Below are 19,793 nucleotides of genomic sequence, written 5' to 3' on the forward strand. Positions count from 1 at the left end.
AAATTAGTTTTTTTTTACATTTTACATTAAGACATCAATTCTTGAATAATGAAAGGTAAAACATAAACTGTTGATGAAACATCTGTGCTCGGAGATGCATTGTATAGGGCTACAAATCATATTTGACGTGAGGTTATGTTATAAATTGGCAGTAAGCAGCGGCGCAGTGTTTTATGGACTGCGACGAAAATCCGAGACCAGAGTTCAATCCCCTGCCACAGCTAACATCAGTGCTGGGCCATCTCTTCGCCCCCCTGCACTGAACAAGGTTGGATAAGTATGGCCAAAACCCCTCGTGACCAACAGAGCGTGACAACGCTTCTATCCAAAGGTGGGTTCACACACGCAGAGCTATAATATGTGTTTGTGTGAGTTACTCGATGTGGCCCGTGTTCCTTCTCAAAGGAATTGGCAATCATGAACTTCCTTCCACGTAGCTCTGTCCATGATATTACTCATAATCAGAACGTTTGTCCTGGAGCAATGCAACGAGATATAAAGTTATTTTTCCGATGTCCAGTAGGGCGGGTCAGAACGTAACAACAAACAAAGCAAAAACATGATAGGAGTGCAAAGTTTGAAAAGGTAAGCAAATCAAGAAGCTCTGAGCTTCTTTTTCAGAAGCGACCTGGCAACAACAAAGTGGCTTATCATGTGAAATGTACAGCAGCCATGTCATTTAAATAGTCTAAACGCATCAGATACTTGCATACAATTGCTCAAACTGCTAATGTACTTCATTCTGTGTCTTCCCCAGCCGCTTCTTGTACCTATAACTGTCAGGCATAATATTATATTCAGTCTCTTGTTTTCTCATTTCATGATTAGTTACACATTTCCACACGATAAGTCACTTCGTTGGGCTATCATTTGTAGACAGGTCGTTTCTGAAAAAGACTTATATACAGTAGCTCAGTGGGCCTTACCTGCAAAATAAAAGTTTTTAGTTTGAGCAGATAAGAATATGAATCATTGCAGTCACTAAAGCTTCAAATCTAGAATGAATATAATTGTTTAAAATGTGTGCATGTACGTCTTCCGCTTCTGCTTTTGAAACGCAAGGAGAAGATGGCAACATCGTATGCATGTTGAACTTCTTTCACACCGGACGTAGCCAACCGTGCTATAATCGGCGGTGCGGTATGTGTGGCCATGGAGGTTACTCATCTGTTCGGTAGCCTCTGTGGAGGCTGTGTGGATGCCGGTGATACTGCCCACGAATCGACGGCGGCGCGGGCAGTGCTGGATCGTGTGATCCTCGGTCTGGTTCTGGTGGCCGCAGATAGAAACCGAGTGTCACGCTGGTTAAATGAGACCATCCCGGAGGTACTGTATCTTAAATTCTCACCTGGGTAAACAAAATAAACTTATCGAGGTTTTGCTGCCTTGCCCAAGATTGCATTCGGTGTTTAAAAATCGGCAATTTGTACACATATATTTGTATAGATTGACATTTTTATTTCGTGGCTTGCTCAGCTTTCCTGCTCTCTGTTCTTGTACTCTTTGTTGTCGCGACTTTTTGACCCGCCCCGACTGGACATCTGCGAAAAAGAACTTCAAGAACTCATCGGATTCTTCCAGTTTAAATAAAGATTCTGATTAGAAAACTTGACTTGACATCGAAAACTATTATGCATTTCCCATCAATGAATAAGGCGACCGCATCTGTACCGCACGCTGCTGCAGTTTTCGGCCTCACCTCTGTTTACTGGGTTGTACGCGGCATATTATGTTACATATTTTCCTTTTGAGCCCACGGCGCTATTGATGAACGTATTGAGTTTTTAAAATATATTTTCTGGGTAGGTCGAACCCCAGAAGTGTGTGTGTGTGGGGTCCGTCACGAGCTCGCGTGTTCAGATTAACTTTGGCAACAGAGCCAGCGAAGCAGAAAGTATCTTCCAGACAGGTGCTCCTCGTTTCCCCACTGACCGTGCCCCCCGATACATGTTTTGATGCCGAGTCCACGAGTGTCATTCCAAGCTTGCACCTCTCCATTACTTCTCGTGGACAGAACCCGGGTTACTGTGGTGCATGATGGGTACGTCACAAAGCTCAGAATAAGCAGAGTTAACATTTCGGACAAAATGTTGCGAAATGCAGCGGGACAGCGTTTCGTATTTGACAGCGGCGCGACATTTAGAACGTGGCTGTGTATAAATAGCACGTGGCCTTTATGAAAAAAGAGCCATGGTGAAGAATGCGTGCTAGAAATAGAATTAAGTTTAGTCGTACATACGTGGCGGAAAGTAAGCTTTATCTAAAACCTTTGAATAACCTACGAGTAAGAAGTGACTGGGTGGCTCATGTGGTATCAGATTACAGAGCCGGAGCCGCTGAGGTCCTTGCATTGAATGTGGGTACTCGCCCGTGACTAAACCGGGTTCTCAAGGCATCGAGTTGGTGGTCTCAGTCCGCTCTCCAACGACTGCGCGCGCAAAAACGTATTCGGCAAAATACATGCTGAATTGAGTGAACGGATCATACTAAAGCGCCTCCATAGCAGAGCACGTGGCACGTTTCAAACAGGGCCTGTGACAAGGTTCAACGTCCCCGGTGTGGATCAGAGGCAAGTGAACGGATCTCAGAAGTCGTTATCTCATATCCCTGTCCAGAGGCTGTTCACCTATTTGGGGTTGATGCAGTGTTATCTGAGAGCGCTCCAAACGGAAGTTGACTATGTACGGTGCGAAAGAACTTCAATATACATACAGGTGGGGCAAAATAGATAAGCATGTATCGTTATACAAAACAACGACTCTGATCAACATGGCTCTGTGACACCTTTATCCATCAGTTGATTGACAAATGGATTTAAATTGTTGTTACCATAAAGAGAGGGACTTTCAATTGGCAAGTGCAGCTGTTTCCATGTGATTGCACTGAGAGCCACATAACACCACCGCAGTAAACACCGGGCACACGAGTATGGCCTTTGTTCTTGGGAGGGGACGTGCGCTTGCAACATGCGGGAATTTTACCTGCAATCAATTCTGTTGGGGTTGGGGCGGAATCAGCCCGCGCTGCACTGATTGGTGGCAATTCAGCCCCTGCACTCGATGCAAAACAAATAATAATATACCACTCGGAGTCAAGTTGCTGACGCTGCGTTTCCATGACCACTCAACAGCGTGCTGGCCTGGTTCACAAGCCGGGAAAGTGAACCGAGCCCGAATTGCCACTACAGTTCTAGCCCGTGCCAAGCGGGGCTGTACCCGTGCCAAGCGGGGCTGTACCCAGGCCGTGCGCCTCACACCGGGGCTGAGCAGTTCGCGTTGGGAATGAGGTCTCCTGCTTTTCAGCAGGGCCACCCTCGGACATAATAATTTAAATTTGTAAATGCAAGATATAAGGAACTATTCATAATTTACAGCGCTTTGCTAATCCGTTGTTCGATACAGGCCTCTCCATGCCAAGGTGGTTGTGTTTGGTACGTGACTGTTTAACTTGGGGCGCCACGGTGGCGAGATGTTAACTACCTCGACTGGTATACAGGATGGTCGTGGGTTCGATCCTCAACCCTGACACCTGTATATTTGAAGTTTGCGTGTTCTCCCCGTGGTTGCGTGGCTCTCTCCGGGTCCTCCTGTTTTTCCTTCCACTTTTAGAAAAATGTGTTTAGAGTATTTGGCTGCTATAAATTTGCACACGATAAGCCACTTCGTTGAACTTTCATTTATGGCCAGGTCGCTTCTGAAAAAGAGCGATATAGTTAGCTCAGTGGGGGGCTTACCTGGTAAAATAAAAAAAAAGTTTAGGTTAGTTTTAAACTCTACACGGCTCGTTGTGCAAACAGCCACCGCTCCATTCCCCCCTCTTCACTCCAGTGCAGTGACACTGCTCATCACAATCAAATCTGGCCTGCACGTTTTCCGTAACAAATTACAAGAAGGGCCATTTCCCAAAACATTGCTTATAACCATATTTAATTTTCCTTAAAGGCCAGAATATTATTGACCAATGTGTTGAGATTTGTTTTCGGTAAGGTGTGGGATTTTTTCGGCCTACACTGTTTTCCTGTTATTGTGATGGAGTTTCGTCGTCGTTTATGGATTTTATAAATATTATTTACATTAACCGAGCTAATGTGCCCCATCGTGTAGAAGTGGGGACTGCATAATCGATTCCCAGAAGCCGACTTTGTAGCAGTGAGAATTGGTGACCGTACTGTACTGATGAGTCTTTTATAAGATTGACACCAATCTACGATTGTCTATCTCTGTATCACTGCTGCTGTCAGTCAGTCACATTTGATCACATTTATTTTTTATTGTGACCTAAGATGATGGGTTTTTTTGCGTAAATGCACAAAAGCTGCGTGCTCTGTGTGGATGTTTTCCCGCGAGTGCATCCGTTTAGCAGGATTGGTTCAATACTCTGGTCCTATTTGGACGTTTAGTGTTTCATCATCGTCAAAGACATGCTTGATTGAGCCAATGCAGGCTAGTGAACTTTCACATGTTCTAGGCAAGAACCCTCTTTCTGATAAGTAGAAACTTAAAAATGCATACTGTTTTATTCTGTATGTGTCCTCAACCATTTAAACGATTACGTTTTGTATATAATACTAATATCTACCAGCAAAAAATAATTTCAAACCAAACAATTGATGTACAGTATGAATAGGGATGCAGTGAACGAAAACCTTTTACTACTTTTCAAAATGTTATTTCTCCAAACGGCATCTTCACTCCCGAAACCTGTTGCAACGTCAACCGGTGGGAAGTGAAAGAGGATTCAAATCTCATTACACAGCAAAATCATTATTATTTATATCCTTGCCACATTGCTCAGTTGGTGACTCAACCCGTGTCTTCAAAGGGAAGTCTCACATCACGATAGTATCAAGGCACAGCAGTTGACGTTGGCTTTGTTCGAAGGAACTGGAACTTTATTTCAGGTTTCTATTTCACGGTGTCTTTACTTGAAATAGTGCGGTGACAACATCACTCGGGGCTGCTTGGGTAAAGCACAGAGCAGTGCAGGAAAAATCCACAGTGTAGTACTGTACACTTTTTATTGAACTTCTTTCGCACCGGAGGTGCGGGGGAAGGACAACACACTAAACACACAAAAAGCAGTTCTAAATCAATTCGTTTCCAATCGAGGTTATTTAAAAGTGCATAGCTCCGGCGGCTTCCGAACATCAGAAGAGTTTTCCAGACGGCCACAGAAGCGCATCTGAAAGCGCGCGATGCAGTGGCCGTCTTTGTTCGATGGCTATCCAAACGCCGCTGCTGGGAAGGATGACCGGGGTTCGCGTGATGATGGTTTATCTATCTTGACGAGGTCAGCAAGGTATTGCGGTACATTGAATGTGACCACAATGTATTCAGTGGGTATGGCAGAATACCACGTCTCAAGGCCGTAATTATAATATATATTGGGGGGGACACATCCCCCCCCCCCAATATTCAAAAATGCTCAAAATGCCCCCCCCCCCCAATTTATCGCTATAAAATAGATTTCTGTTTATATGATTGTGGTTATGGTTGTACTTTATGAATCCCTAATCTCTGCCATTACATACAATAAAATAAGAAAAGGAAAAAAGAAAAAAGTAGAGCAATGTAATACAATACACTATTAGACATTCGTGTAAAAAAGTCCATCCTATGCGTTAGTGGCTTTTTTATATTTTAGGCAGGAAATTAGTTTTCAAATTTATATTTTTTTCTGGGGGGGGGGGGGGGGGACCCCCAGACCCCCCGTAAGATTTGGTCCTCCTCAATGTTGACTCCATGGCTACGGCCTTGCCCCGTCTATGCTCCCTACCCTGCCTTCACCGCCCCTGCACTGACCAGCGTGGTGGAAGTACTGGAGTGTCAAGGGCGCGGTGGACGGGATAATCCAGCGGTGGATTTACAACACGGGGGGCAGGTGGGGGTGGCTGTTACATGTTCGATGTAAATCTGCATCAACACCGTTTAGAACCTCGATGTCACATCGACGAACGCACGCCGCGTGTGCGATTGCGAGAGAAACACAACTTCCCTTATATTCTTATGTTTTTTTCGGTAAAGTCACGTAGATAAAAAAATTAAATTAATAAAAGTAAAATAAAATTAATTATAAAAATAGTTTTGTTCTTTTACGTTTATTAATTTTAATATTTTTATCTACGTGACTTTACCGAAAAAAACCTAAGAATATGAATCCTTGCAGTCACGAAAGCTTCAAATAAAAAATCTAGAACAACTTCCCTTTGCTCGTGAGCAGCGTTAGCGCCGGGAAAGGGCCCCCGCGCTGCTGTTGTCGTGGTGGACGGGAATTCCTCCCTCCATCCGCGCAGAGCCCAACCCACGCGTGACGGACTCCAACAGCCACAAGTCGTCGCGTCACGTCAAGGATCACACACGCGCGCTGCCGGGAATTCCTCCCTCCATCCGCGCAGAGCTCTACCCACGCGTGTCGGACTTACGCACGCGCAGAAAAAACACACAACCACATGTCGACACGTCCCCTATCAGGAGCACGCAACGCAGTTGTCGAGTCGAGGGATGTGCCTCTGTAGGGCGAGGGCGACTCGCTGTTGGAATACTGTCAACTCAACTTGCGTGCACAGTACAATATAAAGAACCGTAGTTTATGTTTGTTTGGTGTTGCTGCGTTGGCGGTGGTGCAACCAGCACATTGGACAATCGACAAACTCTACGCACTCGTCAACAACACTGCCCTCCTACAGGGGAAATCTATTCTCGGCGACGTTTCGGGCAAAGGGCCTTCATCACAGCACGGCAGTGTTGAAGCATGTAGATTGAACACTCATTTCTTGAGAACTGCTTTTTGTGTTTGGTTTGTTGTCCTTCTGCCACACCTCCCATTACGACGGCTGTGTATGTACGGTGCGAAAAAAGTTCAGCATACGATGTGTTGAGCTTTTTTCTCTCTCCAAATTACGTCAATGTACAGCCCCTTTGTTCAATCCACTGCTGGATGAGGTCCGCCCGGCGCAGTAGTGTACAGATATGCTGATGTCCGCTGTATCCACTGGTCAAACATTTCCCTGACATTCCCTGACTGCACAGGATGATTCATTTATAAATCGGACTCAGAATCTTTATTTATCCTGGAGAAATCCGATGAGCTATGAAGCTCTTTTTCACAGATGTCCAGATACACCACCAAAACAATTGTAAGCAATCACAGTACAGTAGAGTGAACATTTTACATCGTAATCCTCCACATGCCCCTCGCATCAATTCCAATCCTCACATCCTCGCCGTCGTTGTGAAATATCGCGACGTCTTCGAAGGCGCACGTGTTCACATCATTCAACACCATCGCCTAAAGCACTCACTGTGCGTTCATTCAACACAACCAATCCGATTCGCTGGATTAGAAGGCGGGTCGGGGGGAAATCCAAGATTCAATAACGCGTCGTCTCAATGTAGGAGGTGGGGGAGGTGGGGGTGGTGGGGGGGGGGCGAGGTACGGGGAGGTGGGGGACGAGGTACGGGGAGGTGGGGGGCGAGGTACGGGGAGGTGGGGGGGTGGTGGGGGGGAGGTACGGGGTGGTGGGGGGGTGGTGGGGGGCGAGGTACGGGGGGGAGGTGGGGGACGAGGTACGGGGTGGTGGGGGGGAGGTACGGGGTGGTGGGGGGGTGGTGGGGGGCGAGGTACGGGGGGGGAGGTGGGGGGGCGAGGTGGGGTTGGTGGGGGGGTGGTGGGGGGGGCGAGGTACGGGGCGGTGGGGAGGGCGAGAGGCGCGCGCGTGGGCGGGCTGGGGGCCGTCGGTTCGTGGCCAAAACAGCGGCGCAAAAGTCGCCTCCTCCTCCCCCCGCTGTTGTACTGAGTTGTTGTGCAGTGCCGACTTCGCGCAGCGTCCTCCCCCAACCCGCCCGCCCGTGACGCAGCTTAACAACGATCCGCTCATTGCGACTCTCTTCAGACGGCCGGCGCCACCGAGCAGCGAGCGACTCACTCGATCGTCGTTGGGTCAGAAGCGGCAAAAGGCAACCGACGACAGCGACTCAGCCCGACGACTCATCACGGGCACCCCCCCCCCCTTCGCCAAGCAACAGCTGTAGACGCCACACTCGAGGGCTCACCACAGCCGCTCGTCTCCTTCGTCCTCCTCCTCGTCGTCCTCGAAGCAAACAAGACGCGCGCATGGAGACGTCTCGGGTGCCGGCGAGGGGTGCCCTGCCCCTCCTGCTGCTGCTGTTGGCCGCCGGCCTCGCGTCCGTGTCCGCAGCGGTGGACGGAGCCCCGTGCCACGGCGCGCAGTACTTCGACCAGCTGACGCGCGCCTGCGCCAGCTGCGAACTGCGCTGCTCCAAGCCGCCCAAGGCGTGCGTGGCGCACTGCAGTGCCCCCTCGGGATCAGGTGCGTTGCGGGGCGAATGTGTGGGGAACGTGGGTGCAGCCACCACCACCACCACCTCCACCACCACCACCACCTCCACCACCACCACCACCTCCTCCTCCAAGACGTCCCAATGTGCGGCCGACGTGGACGAGGAGGCCACGTGCCCTCGAGAGGGTCGCTCGTGATGTCCTCCTCTTGAGCAGCGGTGTTTAGCCTTTAGCGCAGCCTCCTTGCACCACGTTGGTTCTCAGTCGTTAAACAATGAGCGTCTTATTGACAGAATCGACATGCAGTTGAGCGTCAAACTGCATTCGAGTAAACTGGGGACGGTGTTGATGTGCTGGCGGGAGGGGTTCGTTGCCCCCCTCTAGAGGGAGACATCTGGAGCGATCCTCTAGAGCAGTGAGTGGTGAAATTTCGATTTAAAGCTTTCGTGACTGCAGGGATTCATCTTCTTGGTTCTTTCGGTAAAGTCACGCAGAAGGAAAATAACAAAATAACAAAAATAAAACATAATAAAATAATATAATAAAATAATATATATATTTTTTATTTTTTTATTTTCCTTCTGCGTGACTTTACCGAAAGAACCAAGAAGACAGCGAGTGGTGCTTTATCTGGTGTGCACGCGGCACCCCTGGGGGTGCGAGATGCTCTTTCTGGGGGTGCGAGATGCTCTTTCTGGGGGTGCGAGACATGGCGGCCCGGTTTTTTTAGAAGGTAAATCATGAACACGCAAATTAAGCACGGGTACTTAATTGCAACTACTTTGTTTCATCAAACACTCTGTGCGTTTATGAATATTTCACTTTGTTTTAACGGTTGGAAACCAAAGGGGTGCAAAGCTTGCAGTGAAGTTGAAGAACCACTGGTGTACACATTCGTGCAATGACAACTTGACGCGTTCTGTGAACGAACGGGTTTTGCAGGCTGATCTGGCTAAGCCAACTTTCAGGACAGGCAATGTATCCTCTTGCATTTTCGACGTCTCCTTGTGGCACGGTGGTTTTTTCACGGATAGTCTTTATTATTTGCGTCGTGAGTGTGCTCGCCTTTGTCATTTTGGTGACCCTAAGGTCACTCTCTCTTGACTTGGTTAAACACGTGCTTGACATTGTACATTCAGCCCTCCTGCAAGCAGCGGATTGACAACACAGCCCCCTTATCTCCGATTAGCACGGTTAGCTACGTACGGTGCGAAAGAAGTTCAACATACCTGTACATGCAGGCCGTGCACGTGTACTGAACTAGATTGTATTAACGATTTGTAGATGCAGTACCTTCGCCTGTCATGAGAGAGGGCTTAGGGTTAAGACATGTCTTAAACTGAAGGGACAGAGTTATTGGTGTCGGTAATCATAACGGAGCTGTAATACATCGCTGATGAAACATTAGCTTCCTATAATGTATTATCCAAACGCAGTCGACATAGAACTTTGGGCGCAAATGTTCCAGCCATGTGGCAACGTTGGGCCAACAACGTCGTGTTTACTTTGCCAAACAGTGTTGGGCGGCGTTGATTTAACGGTGACCAATCGTAGAATGTCGAATTTCCCTATTTGGTAATTATCAACAGACCGGGTCGTTGTATCCATTCAAAGGGAGTCGTTAATCGTTAAATGTCAACATACCTGTCAACCCATACGGTTTGCCCGTATTCTTGTACAGGAAAAGTGAGTTTTCAGGCCCATACGGCATGCAGCCGTTTCAAAACGGGCAACATTTTTTGTTTGTTTGTGTTTCTCCCTTGTGATGGTACTTTGTAGGATGAACGTTGAGATTGATCAGCGCACGGGGTGACCAATAAGGTCTGAATTGGTCTGTCGTAAGGTAGTCACTGGTTAGGGATTGACAGGTATGTGTCAATTACCCGCTCCACCCCCCTGTAGCCGAGACGGCCAAGCCCTATCCCCGGGCATCACCCACTCTCGTGCGGTTTAGTGACGCGCTGGAAATGGAATCTCCGAATTTGCCTGCCAGTAAAACCAAACAAGCGGCCAATGGTGACGTCAACCCGTGATGTCGCAATGCCTGAGCATTGACGGGTGTTGCCGCCCGTGATGTCGCAATACTCAGGCATTGCGACACACATCTTCACGTTGTACCGTGTACTCCGTGCAGCCCATGCTTGCCGGTACACTTTTCAAAACTCATTTCTTCAGAACAGATTTTTTTTTGTGTTGAGGTTGTTGTCCTTCCCTCGCACCTCCGATTAGCGTGGTTGGCTACGTACGGTGCGAAAGAAGTTCAACGTACATACATTCACTGCTGGATGAGGGTCTTGCCGCAGGTCGTGGTGGAGTGGGCATTGCGGTTGTTTGACCATCAGGGCTCACCGGGTTCTTAGCTCACAGCACCAACCACTGCACCATCGCTCAACCCAATCGTGGTCATATGCCCATGGGGCTCTCTGCAGGTTCCGGAACCTTTCTCACCAGGGTGTGGACACGATCGGGGTGTTACTCGAATAGATTGTGGACTTTGAAAGACGTTATTTGGTGATGCTGCTGCGTTGGCACTGGTGCACAAGCATAATTAACACGAACAAAACTCAACACCTTCTTGGTTCTTTCGGTAAAGTCACGTAGAAGGAAAATAATAAAATAATTAAAAAAAACATTATAAAATAAGATAATTCTCACGACGTTTCGGCCACAACGCAAGCAACCATGCTGAGGACGGCTGCTTGCGTTGTGGCCAAAACGTCGTGAGAATTATCTTATTTTATTATGTTCCTTCTACGTGACTTTACCGAAAGAACCAAGAAGATGAATCCCTGCAGTCACGAAAACTTTAAATCGAAAAAACTCAACACATTCGTTAATAACACTGTGTACCTTAAAATACAATAAATATTTAATATGCGACGTTTGGGCATTGGCCCTTCTTCATAGTATATATAAAAGGGGATGTTATTGACGAATGTGTTCAAGTTTTTTGTCATCAATACTATGACGATTTACACATTTTTAAGTTATCACTGTGGCCAAAGATGGCGCACAAACGTGTTGTGGAGTACTTCAGTCACATATCCTGACAAATGTGTTTGGGACAACGGCATCAAATCGCAAAAAAGGGTCATCACAGTGGTAAGGAGACCGATCTGATAGTATCTGCTAAGCATGCTAATTGTGGACGGGTGGCATCAACCCTTGACTCGTTGTTGGATGTGCGCAAACATGCTAACAGTGCTCTTATGCCCAGCAGATAAACCGTCAGCGGTGCTTATTGGAGGTCTGGTGGCCGGCGTGGCCTGCCTGTTGCTGCTGCTGGTGGTGGTGCTTGGAGTCATATGCAGGGAGCGCATTGGCGGAGTCATCCAGATTGACAGCTCAGACGGTACGTAACCAAAGTCACCGCACGGCCACTATGAGTCACGGCGGGATGGTGCCGCAGAAATCTAAAGAGGAGTCGCGTGCATTGCGTGGGTTTTCTCTGGGTACTTTGTTCTCATTGGCACCCCCATTACAAACACAAGTCTTGAGACTTGGTTAGGGCCTTTCTGGATTAATGGTTTTAAAAGTTCATCAGTGTACCTAGTGTTTCACTGACCAGAATTATAAAAGGAATTATAAAAGGTCACGTAAAAACTACGGTGAAAACCGATAAAGTTTTCAATGATGCAATCACAGTTATATAAGATACAGTGTATAATGAATACACTCTTTAAATAATAGTGAGAATTGTTTTATTATGTTTTATTTTTATTTTTATTATTTTATTACTTCCCTTCTACGTGACTTTACCGAAATAACCAAGAAGATGAATCCCTGCAGTCACGAAAGTTTTTAATCGAAAATTACACTCTTTAAAATAAACAATCTCTAGCCCCCACCCTCTTTCCTGATGCGGCAACCCCCTCCTCCCCCCCCTCTCGGCTCTATATATAAGGACTTGTTTCAGCAGCCTGTTTCTCTCTCCCACCTGAAGATGATTGCTTGTGTGGCGATCGAAACGTCGTGATCTATTATTTTTTCTACCTGCATGACTTTACCGAAAGAACCAGAGTATGGATTCCTGCAGTCACGAAAGCTTCAAATCAAGATTTAATCTCTGAAGTGTTTTTGGGTAAATAGGCAGAGACATCAAATGTTCTATGAAAGCGTGATGAATCAATTTGCATGCTCTTTCTGCTTTTATTTTCACAGGAAACATATCAACGGACAGTGCGAACAAGGAGGAGACGACAACCGTGATGATTGACGACGTACTTTCCACTTTAGTCGTTACTCCAGTGCAGGACACAGAAGTCTCCCCCATCGCAGGAGACACATCATCAACCTCGGGATGCCAGGAGACCTCAAATTTGTTGGCAGCCCCATCTGAGCTTGTTGTAGGGTGATATCTGTAAGAGAGAGTCCAACAATGAGGGTCTGAACATTGAATAACCCAAACGGGATCGGTTGAAGGGAAAAGCTGTCCAAGGGTACTACTAAAAAATGAAAATTGTAAAATTACCGCGCAGGTTTTCGCGGTGGCTCTCTTTATCTCTCAGACTAAATTCCGGGTTGTACCGCGAGTTTCTGAGAGCTTCCAATCGTAAAGTGGAACACTAGAACACATCTCCCAACAACAACAATTACACCGCACGGTACAACCCGAGAAAACACATTGGAGAGATAAATAAAACGTTCCTCTCTTGGTTGCATTTTCTTTAGTGATGGATGTACCAAGAGAAACTCAGGGTAGTGAGGATGGTGGATGGGGACACTTGTGGCTGCCATGCTGCATGTTCTCCTGTGCTTGCTTGTGGTGATGCGGTTGTAAAGAGCGAGGTTTGTCCGGTTACGTTGCCAACGTTGTACGTGTGTTGGGGCATTAGTAAAGGACTCTGCAACACTTGAACTGGGTAGGGAGAGGGAGGGGTATGGGGGGGGGAAGATGGTAAGGTTCCACATTTTTTCAGGAAGTAGTTGTGAGTGTGGATGTTCAGCTTGTGTCCCTATTGAACAGCTCCAACACGTGGGAATACAGGAAACAATGAGATTAAACCTAAGTTATATACTACAGCTATGCTTCTTCAGGGACCATGGTGAATTAAGCATGATGGGGCACTCCACTGTACAGTACTTTGTGGTTTGTAAAATAGTTCTTAAATTCTGGAGCACTGCCTTCACTTCTCTCCGTTATGTTCGATTTCTGGTCTGGAGTTTAAACTGCAATGCTCACGTCTGAGTTTTTTTTTTTCTGTTAGCCACACGAACAACTACATTTTTTGTGTCTTGAAAATATTCTTGTGAGAAAGCTTAGCATTGCATTTTGTCAATGTGCTGCTCGTTTAGGCAGGCACACCGTTGGAATTGGCTCAGGGTTTAGTGATATTAAATCCGACATCGTCAGTGGTTGGGATTGAGAAGAGCTGACAAGACAGCAGATTATATTTTTCCATTTGCCAGCTTTGCACAGGAAGACTGCTCTCGTGCCTGAGAGTTCAGTTGTCATTTCCTTAAAACACACAACCCGCTGTGTTGGTCTTGAAATCCCGTGTCAATTTTTCATCGTGTAAAAAAAAGGCGCCAACAGAAAAAAAAACTGTCAGTGTTTTCTCCACTTGTTGTAATTGGACAGCGATATTTATTTCAGAATTATCTTGCAGATTTTCGTCTCCCCACAAGTCCGTCGAGCATTGCCTACGCGTGACAGATGTAAAAACACGTCTGCAAACTAGATGTGAAGTCGTATGTGCACACGCGTGTTTGTGCTACATATGACAAACGATGTCAGTTGCTGATTTGTATTGTTCCTTTATAAAAGCATGCAGCTTCATTGAATTGGTATCATAAATTACCATTAAAATTTTTATACATATATATATTTTTTTTATCAGTGAATACATCGTATTGTATAATGTACAAGTGAAACAGTTTCACCTGCTGGGGAAATGGGTTTCGTGATGACTTTACCCAACCAGATCAAGTGTTGCTGTACACTGTTGTACGATACCTGGTTGTATCTGTACTTTACACTGGTCCAAGCAGGGCTTGTGTTCCAGAACAGGGTTATTTAAACGCCTAATTGTCTGCTGGGCAGGTTCTCAGGTTATGTGTACGGTTTCCATTGTTGTATTTATCTGATTTGAAAACATTTGCTACTGTGTACAAATGAACTGTGAATTGCCAATTCCTCATCGGTTAAATTCCATATTCGATATAAAAACACCATGCCATGAATATGCTCATGGCAACATGCCAAATGGCAATCTTAAAATTGTGGACCATATTTAAATTGTACAAAAATAACAATCCCACAATTTTAAAGGCTTTGGGAGCGCTTAACATTTTTTTATTGTAAATTTCTATATTAACAAAATGTTCACGCTGGTTTGTGAATACTGTCTTTCTTGAGATTACATTACGTTTTGTAAAAAATGATGGTGTTTGATGTGTCATTTTATGAGTGCAATATGTTCAAGAAGGAATCCACCCATTGTGGTTGCCAACTTCCATTTCCATCAAACACGTGGAGTGGACGGGGATCAGGGGGCTGATGGAAATTTTAATTACGAGTTGTGTAAATAACTCGTTATAGTCACCACTGTGGAAGATCATGGGTATTATATACGCATTAATAAACAGAATGAGCACAGAACAGGCCTTTAGGACAGGCTAACAGCAGGACATTTGTTTAGGCAAGAAAACTCACGCGACTTTAAACCGGTTCCGTAAAGCCTGCTGCTCGTCCGTGTTGTGGTGCACATATGCAACGCACGTAAATAGTTCTACACAACACGGGAAGACCCATGATGCTTTTATCATAATTGATAGATTGTTTTTAGTTTAACACGTAGGAGGCTTTCGCGACCAATATCATCCATAATAGAGGTTTTTTTGGGTTAGATCGCGTAAATATGTAAATGCGTCGTTAAAACCCGCCACCACCCGACACAGCCAACTAGTAAGGGTTGTCACGTAAACAGAACGTGGCCAATTCGTCACTAGTACAGCACACCGGTGTGTTGGAGAGCCAAGCCACGACATTTACAATCTGAGTACGACGTTTCGCCAGTAATTACAACTAGCTTCACCAGGCCACAGCCAGATTTGTGGAGAAGTGTTTCGTTCCTTACATAGATTGTTTTTATCTGGTTTGGACATGTTTCCAGTAGAGCAATTCCTCACCCAGTCCAAACGGATGGGTTTTTTTGGCTATGCAAATGAGAACCCGGTATTGATTAACCAACGGTTCCTTAGCCTCCCACACTGCTCGTGGTATATAATCAGAGTTGGGGTATCCGATTAATTATGAAACCTAAATAGATATAACCTCTTCTACTCTCCCGAGGTAGTCACTTTCATGCTTGGGAAAGAATAAAAGTGGTTAAGGTTTCATAATCATTTTATTAGTCAGGTGCATGGGACCTTAGCTGGTAGCTTAAACATTAAAAATCATCCATTTGTCAATGCCCCACACCGTGTTGGTCATGGTAGTTGTTTGACCATACTTTACCGTGATGGTTAGTGTATGCATGCACAGTATGTTGAACTTCTTTTGCACCGTACGTAGCCAACCGTGCTAATCGGATGTGCGGGTGAAGGACAATAAAATAAATACAAATATCAGTTCTAAAGAAATTAGCTTTTGATCTAGATTCCTAATATCGGAAGTAAGAGTGTTCCAGACGGCCGCAGAAGAGCATCTGAAAGCACGTGATGCAGTGACCATCTTTGTTCGATGGTTAGCAAAGAGCTGCGGCTTTTGATCAGCAATGTATTGTGTGGTTTGTGAAGGTGGGAGTCCACGGCTGCTTTAGATATCGCTCTCACCTGATCTCGATCTGTCCGTCCCTGGGATATGAACTCACTAGATTCATAGCGCAGTGCGTTAGCTCCTGCACCACCTGGTAGCTCGGATTGATGGAAAAACAACAATCCCACAATCGCAATAAAGGCCAGGGTTGGAATTATGGTTGCAATATTTAGGTTTTGCCAGACCTGGCAATCTAAAGGTAGGAGATGGAAAAGGGCGAAGTGTGTAGGTGTGTCGTGAGAGCGCTCCGTTGGCATAGCTCTTGAGTGTGCAGGTGGTGCAACTGCACAGACTGATGGGGGGGCAGGTGTTTGTCTCTGAAGAGGGGCGGAATGGGACAGGGTGCCTCGTTTAATTCGCAGCAACAGGACCCATGCCAATCACTGGAGCGCTAAGCAAGGTTGGGGCCAGGAATGTGGGTGAGAATCCACGATTCCAAAACCAGACACAATTATCCTCGTTGCTTTGTTCCTGAAAACCAAAACAACACAGCTGGTGCATGGACTGTTCTGGTTTGAAACAAGTTAAAGTTGCTTTTATTTATCCGGGTGAGAACTCAAGAGAGCAGGATGAGTCTCATTTGCAAGAGTGCCCAGGGGCCCTAGTATGCCAGTAGGGGGCGATTAGTTTTATGTACTGTATAGTATAATCCCATTCTAGATTTGAAACTTTCGTGACTGCAAGGATTCATATTATTAGGCTTTTTCGGTAAAGTTACGTAGGCAAAAAAATTCAATTAGTAAATGCAAAATAAAAATAAAGTTAAATAATAAATAAAAATCAGGACGTTTTATTTTATTTTAATTTTACTTTTATTAATTTAAATTTAATTTTTTTACCTTCGTGACTTCACCTACAAAACCCAAGAATATAGCTTGATGTAGTATAATCCCAATTGAGTAATTGGCAGGTCATTTCGTATCTGGCAAATTTGGACCCTGATTTTATCAGAAGAGGGAGACACTCCAATTGGACTGGACAACTCTGGCTGGACTGGACAACCGTTTGCATTGGGTCTGGTAACGAAGGGAGCATACAAACGAGTGTCAGAAGGAACTGTCACCGAGACAAGCGATGGGGCCATTCGCAGAAGTTCCTAGAGGTGCAACGCAATGACTCCCGTCAGCTGCCCAGGCGAATTGATAGACACAAGTGCAGCAGAGTGCAGTCTCCAAATCGTATCCACTCTTATCTCTCTGGCCTCCTCTATGTGACGTAACAAAAAGGACGTTGCCCCAAAATAGTCAATGGATACAAGAGCGGTCACAGCTATTTCAACACCATGCGGCGGTCCCCGGATGTAGAGTTTTAGCCTGGTACTTTGCTGTGCTGCACATAACCTGATCCTCGTCTGAAAGTCATTTCCGAGTCGCGTCGTGCACGCACTCACACGCCCCCCCAGAGGCTCTCCACCCACCTGCAGCGGTCTCGCAATGCGATGTGGACGTGTCATCCGAAAGGTATTCGAGTGACAGGATGTGGGCGCGTGTGAAAATGCGCTTACAACAGCGCAACTCGTTTTCACAAACAAAATGATTTCCGGTCCGCTGTCTCTTTTTTTACCTGCGTATCGACGCCCACAGTGGCATGACAGCAGCAGTCAACTTGTGGCTTCACACTGCCTCCATTCACGGTGTCTCCAACATGACCCCGGCTACTCTCGGTGTGAGACACCTATTATCCCCGGTTTTTTCTCATGCCACAAATCTCACAAAAGCCTCGGCAGCTTACCCACGTGAAGCCAAAAAAAATCAATAATGTCCCAGAATACAAATATGGTTCAATTGTATATTTTTTTTAATGAATGGAATAACTAATACGATTCACTGCTGGATGAAGGGCTCCCAATGCTGTATTGGTTATGGAGGTTGTTAAGATATACTTCACCACTTCACAACGGTCAGTGCGGTTTGATTTGCCATTGGTGCGAATTGAACTCAGGTTGCAAGCATCGCAATTGAATGCACTAACCACTATGCCACCACTCCCTGTGTGTTCTTATCGATAGTAATATGCCCGAATAAGTCTGGTCGGCAAACTGCCTTCTAGGAGTGAGTTTTTTTCATCAGCCTTGGTTAAATACAGGCAAACTCCGGGCGGGTTTAGACAATCATTGTCTCATTATAACTTGCGGAGGATTATATATGGGTCCTAATTGTTACGTATTTTATAGTTTCGCGCCGAATTCGGACACATATAATCATATGCAAGTTATGATGAGACAACGACTGTCTACACAAAACTGTATAAAATACGTAACAAATAGGAGACATTTCTAATGAAGAGTGTTCTTTCCTATTAACATCAGGCGGTCCACCAGCATTGGCTTAAGAAAGTCTGTCTCTGCTGATGAGACACTGAAAGTCAAAATCGGTCCAGTATTTTTTTTTATCAAACCAATGCGGCTGAAAAAAACTCACTCCCCAGAATGCCGTGTAGCCGATAGGATGTGTAATTGTGGAGGGACAGATATGGCGATGAGATGTGTGAGGGTCGCTAGCCCCCGAGATCCCTCCCTCGATAATACTAACGGCCGGACTAACATCATCAATCGCCCCCCCCGCTGCTAAGCGAACCGCCGCTAGGCTCCTCACCCATGGTGTGGGAGCCGTCACCCGAGGATTCCCCTCCACCGCGGGTCCGCGTAGCAGGCATGGTTAACCACGTACGCGCACACCCACACACAGCTCTGCACGGCACTCACCCAACACTGACCACTCACGTTAGGATCGCGCACCTGTGTTACACACGTCGTGAACGTGCGCGCACACACATACAGCTCCACACGCGATACCCACTCTTGCGCCGCTCTGCGCCGCGCTGGCCGCTCACGTTACGATCGCGCACCTGGGGTACGCCGATTACGCACGCCGAGAGCTTACGCAAGTAACGAGCACACGCAAGCGGGGCACACGCCGACACAACGACTCAAGCCGCCGCCGCCGTGCGCGCGAGACAAACCGTACAACAATGCGCAGCCGATTACGCGCTCGAGCCGCGGGGTCGGGGGTCAGGGGTCCACCACCGCGCCGCACTTTACGCAAGTAACGAGCACACGCAAGCGGGGCACACGCCGACACGACGACTCGTCCCCTCCCACACTCGCGCGCGCACGTCAACACAAATATCGTACAAGGACGATTCTCCTCTCACACGGCTGCGTAGTCACGCCAACACACAAAAGTGCTCTCCCCGGGCGTTAACGCACACACCTCCGTACCCGCACAATCGTACAGAGACCACGGCCTTTATGCATACAACGACCACACACTCGCGAATGCAGTGCACGCTAATACCACGTTCCAAAAACACCCAACAACACGGTTTTGTTACTACGCTCGAGATTTTATTAGCCCTTGCTAACCAACCGAGCCACCCGTGTGTGTGTGCGGGCCAGCAAGGCGCTTCTAACCCACACTCTGGTGCCGTGTAGCCCTATTCTATGCTGCGCTCTCTGCTAAACTGCTTTCCTACTCGTCCTTACCCCGAACTAACCCTCTCCTACGGATCCTACTCTCCGCTCTGAGGTGTTGTAAGGCGCGCAACACGATACCGTCTGTAGTCCTTGGTGACCTTGCGGCGCTCAGATCGTCCTGCAGACAATCTAGCGGCTCGCCCGATGACTCCTTCGTCGCTGACCCCGTGTCCAAACTCCAGAAGAAGAGAGTTCCCTACTGCCCCTGCGTTTTCTTTTAAACTATTCACATCAAAGGCTAGGCGCCCCCGTCCCGACCGC

General features: G+C 46.7%; 1 protein-coding gene across 3 annotated transcripts; it reads left to right on the plus strand.

Annotated features, from left to right (window-relative positions):
• Positions 1-7,787: 7,787 nt before the first annotated feature.
• TNFRSF17 (TNF receptor superfamily member 17) lies at positions 7,788-14,682 on the plus strand. 3 transcript variants are annotated; one of them, XM_078594630.1, is made up of 3 exons: positions 7,788-8,329; positions 11,519-11,650; positions 12,460-14,682. In XM_078594630.1, exons 1-3 carry the CDS (start codon positions 8,113-8,115, stop codon positions 12,651-12,653), a joined length of 543 nt encoding a protein of 180 aa, XP_078450756.1. In that variant the 5' UTR covers positions 7,788-8,112; the 3' UTR covers positions 12,654-14,682. The 3 variants fall into 3 exon arrangements, 2 of the variants coding, with proteins under 2 accessions (XP_078450756.1, XP_078450755.1); XM_078594629.1 differs by having other exon boundaries at positions 7,823-8,329; positions 11,516-11,650; XR_013585511.1 differs by lacking the exon at positions 7,788-8,329 and adding an exon at positions 9,013-9,031.
• The last annotated feature ends 5,111 nt before the right edge of the window (positions 14,683-19,793 follow it).

This window comes from Lampetra planeri, chromosome 5 (assembly GCF_965212315.1).
Source record: "Lampetra planeri chromosome 5, kcLamPlan1.2.h2, whole genome shotgun sequence".
Lineage (NCBI taxonomy): Eukaryota > Metazoa > Chordata > Hyperoartia > Petromyzontiformes > Petromyzontidae > Lampetra > Lampetra planeri.

What these genes read in the sequence shown, in the direction of transcription:
- TNFRSF17 (XM_078594629.1), top strand. Translation starts at nt 8,113, where the DNA reads ATGGAGACGTCTCGGGTGCCGGCGAGGGGTGCCCTGCCCCTCCTGCTG. An exon ending in CAGTGCCCCCTCGGGATCAG is followed by an intron (nt 8,330 to 11,515) that starts GTGCGTTGCGGG and finishes TCTTATGCCCAG; the next exon opens with CAGATAAACCGTCAGCGGTG. An exon ending in CCAGATTGACAGCTCAGACG is followed by an intron (nt 11,651 to 12,459) that starts GTACGTAACCAA and finishes TTATTTTCACAG; the next exon opens with GAAACATATCAACGGACAGT.